This window comes from Martes martes, assembly GCF_963455335.1.
Source record: "Martes martes genome assembly, chromosome: 10".
NCBI lineage: Eukaryota > Metazoa > Chordata > Mammalia > Carnivora > Mustelidae > Martes > Martes martes.
Window position 1 is genome coordinate 17,633,746 of NC_137898.1, and position 3,464 is coordinate 17,637,209.

General features: G+C 35.0%; 1 protein-coding gene across 1 annotated transcript; it reads right to left on the reverse strand.

Moving 5' to 3' along the window:
* Positions 1 to 293: 293 nt before the first annotated feature.
* LOC308350280 (olfactory receptor 4A47-like) lies at positions 294 to 1,216 on the reverse strand (the record flags this gene model as incomplete). Its single annotated transcript, XM_080815415.1, is given in 2 exon segments — positions 294 to 316; positions 319 to 1,216. Coding segments are annotated over 2 exon segments (921 nt in total).
* Between the last annotated feature and the right edge of the window lie 2,248 nt (positions 1,217 to 3,464).

Sequence of the window (3,464 nt, forward strand, 5' to 3'; positions counted from 1 at the left end):
GCACAATCTTATAAAAATTTCCTCACTGATGCATTACCTATTTATGGATTCCTTGCTATGAAGGCATTACAGCATTCTAAGTGAAGTGATACAGAAGACATTATAGACCTTATATTCTAGCAGGGAGGAAAGCTTATTATAGTACAATCATCTAGTCCATTCTTTAATCATAATTATCAGAAGTTCTTTGAAGAAAGGAGAGTCAGAATCAGATATAAGAAGACCTCTGAATTCTAAGGAAATGAACCCTAATGCCAAATGATTCTCTTCGTGGTGGAAGATGTGATCATTTACTACAAGACATGATATTTCTTCCCCAGAGCTTCTTCATAGCATTTGTCATCTCAGAATTTCTCAGGGTGTAGATCAGTGGGTTCAGCATGGGAGTTATGACTGTATAAAACACACTCAATGACTTGTCAATGGGGAAGGTCTTAGCAGGTCTTACATACATGAAAATACATGGAACAAAAAAGAAGACCACCACAGTGATGTGGGAACCACAGGTCTGGAGGGCTTTCCGCCTCCCTTCTGCACTAAGGTTCTTTAGAGAGTGCAAGATGACACCATAAGATATGAGCAAGAGCACAAACACAATACTGCAGATCAGTCCTCCATTGGCTGCAACTAAGAGGCCAATGACATACGTGTCAGTACAGACCAATTTCAATAAGGGGTACATGTCACAGAAAAAATGATCAATGACATTGGGGCCACAAAATGGGAGCCCATAAATAGTGCTAACTTGAATTACTGAATGCAGAAAACCTCCCACCCAGGACACTACCAGCAGCACAACACACACCCACTGCCTCATGATCACCAAATAATGCAAGGGCTTGCAGATGGCCACATAGCGGTCATAGGCCATCACCAGCAGAAGAAAGACCTCTGAGCCACCAAAAAAGTGTTCCGTAAATAGCTGAGTCATACAAGATTGGAAGGATATGATATTTTCCCCAAAGAACAAACTTGAAATCAGTTCAGGAGAAATAGATGAGGAATAAATGACATCCATAAATGATAAGCTAGCAAGAAAAAAGTACATAGGTGATTCCAGGGTTTTACTGAAAGAAACAGTCACCACAATGAGCAGGTTGCCCACCATGGTCAAAATATAGAAGAGCAAGAACATAACAAAAAGTACTTTCTGCTCCTTTGGATTCTGTGTGAGGCCCAAGAGGACAAAGTCGGTAACATTGTTCTTTGGTTCCATTTTCTGGCACTCTTTATTCCTTATAAGTGCTGATTTAAGTTATCAGAAACAGCTTACCTTAAAAAAAAAAAAAAAGGGGAAAAGTCATTTAATGCATTATAAACTTATTTTTTATTTATTCAATAAACAATGCACATGGAAAATCTATTTATGTCAAACCTGTCATAACTGATATCACCCAGTTGAACACAACATGGTTTCTTCCTCTTGGTGATTTCCTATATAGGGGACAGATCATTACATACCAGTTTAACAAGAGTCACTGTAAGTACATTCATGTAAACTAAGGGTTCCCTATGCCAGAACACATAAATCAACATCAGATCTGGGAAGGCTTCCAGAGAAAGCAGTACTTGAGCTGAGTTTATTTTTTTTTCCTTTTTTTTTTTTTTTTTTTTTTGTATGACGTTAGCCACCACACAGTGTATCATTAGTTTTTGGTGTAGTATTCCAAGATTCATTGTTTACATAACACCTAGTGCTTTAGCTGAGTTTTGAAGGAGACATGAGATAACAAGAGAGGATGGAAAGGAAATTCCATGAAAGATGGACCATGTAAAAAGTCATACATAAAGCGTAATTCCTAAGTGAAGAATCACTTAAGGTAACTTACATATTCAAAGTGGGAGAACAATTTATGAATGGCTCTCTGTATACAATTACCTAACTGACATTTCCAAATAGATATCAATTAATTATTTATTAAGATAATCTTTTCATTTTCCACAATAAACCTATTCCTTCCTAAATGACCTCCATCTCATTATATGGTACAAAATATTTTTCATCACATTATATGTGTACAAAATACACACATTGTGTCTGTGTTTATAATATTCACACCTATACATATATATATATATATCTACATCTATATATGCACATTTATATAGAATCACATTTAATGTACCACATTTTATCTTTACAGTAGCAAGTATTTTCATCCCCATTTTATAGTTGAAGAAATAGTCTTAAAATACTTAATTTTCTCAAAGTCATACACCCTTCAGTGACAGAGATGGAATTAAAAACTAACTTTGATTGACTTCAGATCTCCTGTGATTCCAAAGAACTTTTCAACTTTTCAATTCTTATAAAATCAAGTTTATAAGTATTTATTTATAAGAATTTCCTGCATAGTAAAATAATTCACACAATTGAAAAACCTGGCTTCCACTATTACCCCTCATAGGCTTACTTTTTGAAGCCTTGTTCATAGTCAGCAAGAGGACTTTTTAACTAACTCATTAAGACCCGGCAATGTCTCTTCCATCTGGTGTCACTACCAAGGACAAAAAGCTGCATTAGTCCTTAAGGATATTTTTGACTTCACATGACTATGTATGTCCATTTTCTACACAGAAGCCTCTAAGTACATCAGAAAATTGTTCTTATTTGATTATAGATCTATTTAAAAGGAATTCCATGATGCAAACAGAAAATCCAAATATTCCATATTATTATTAATTAGTAATAACAATAAATCATATGATAATATAATTATTATAAATTATTAGGGTAATTTATCAAGGCAGGCAAACCTATGTAACACAAGAAGTCAATAACAGGCTCTTTCAAAAGGGAAATTGTTCCCTAGAAACTAACTTATTTTTAGTACCCTCAAAAAAGAAAAATCACCATCCGCATTTTGGAGCCATCTTATTCTGTTAGTATGGCAAAACTAATTGGACTGAGCTCTTGAGAGGACATTCATGAAATCTCCTCCTGAAAGAGTTGTAACAGTCCTGAAGAGAATAGTGTCTTATCCCCAGTAAAGACAAATATCACAGGTCGTATTTCACCTTCTAACCAGATATATCATTGAGTCATACAATTGGGAGTATGTCCAAGACTGACTCTTGCTTTATTTTATTCACTGTGATTTTCCCCCAAATTTAAAAAATTTAAAAGAGCATCTGTATGTAAGGATACTTTCAGACCTATTACATTATGGAGAAGTTGGACAAGAATTACTGCAACTATACAGTCCCAGAAAAAGAAACCAGAACAGATTATGCAAAAAATGTGGGACAACTATCCAAGGGGTAACACATGTAATGGGGATACCAGGAAAAGAAGAAAAAAGTGAAACGAACAGAAGCAGTATTTGAAACAATATGACTGAGAATTTTCCCCAAAATTAATGTTGAACCCAAGTCTCTGGAAGCTCAGAGAATACCTCATAAGATGAATGCCAAACAAACAAAACACCATATAGACGTATGTCATAATCAAACTTCAGAAAATC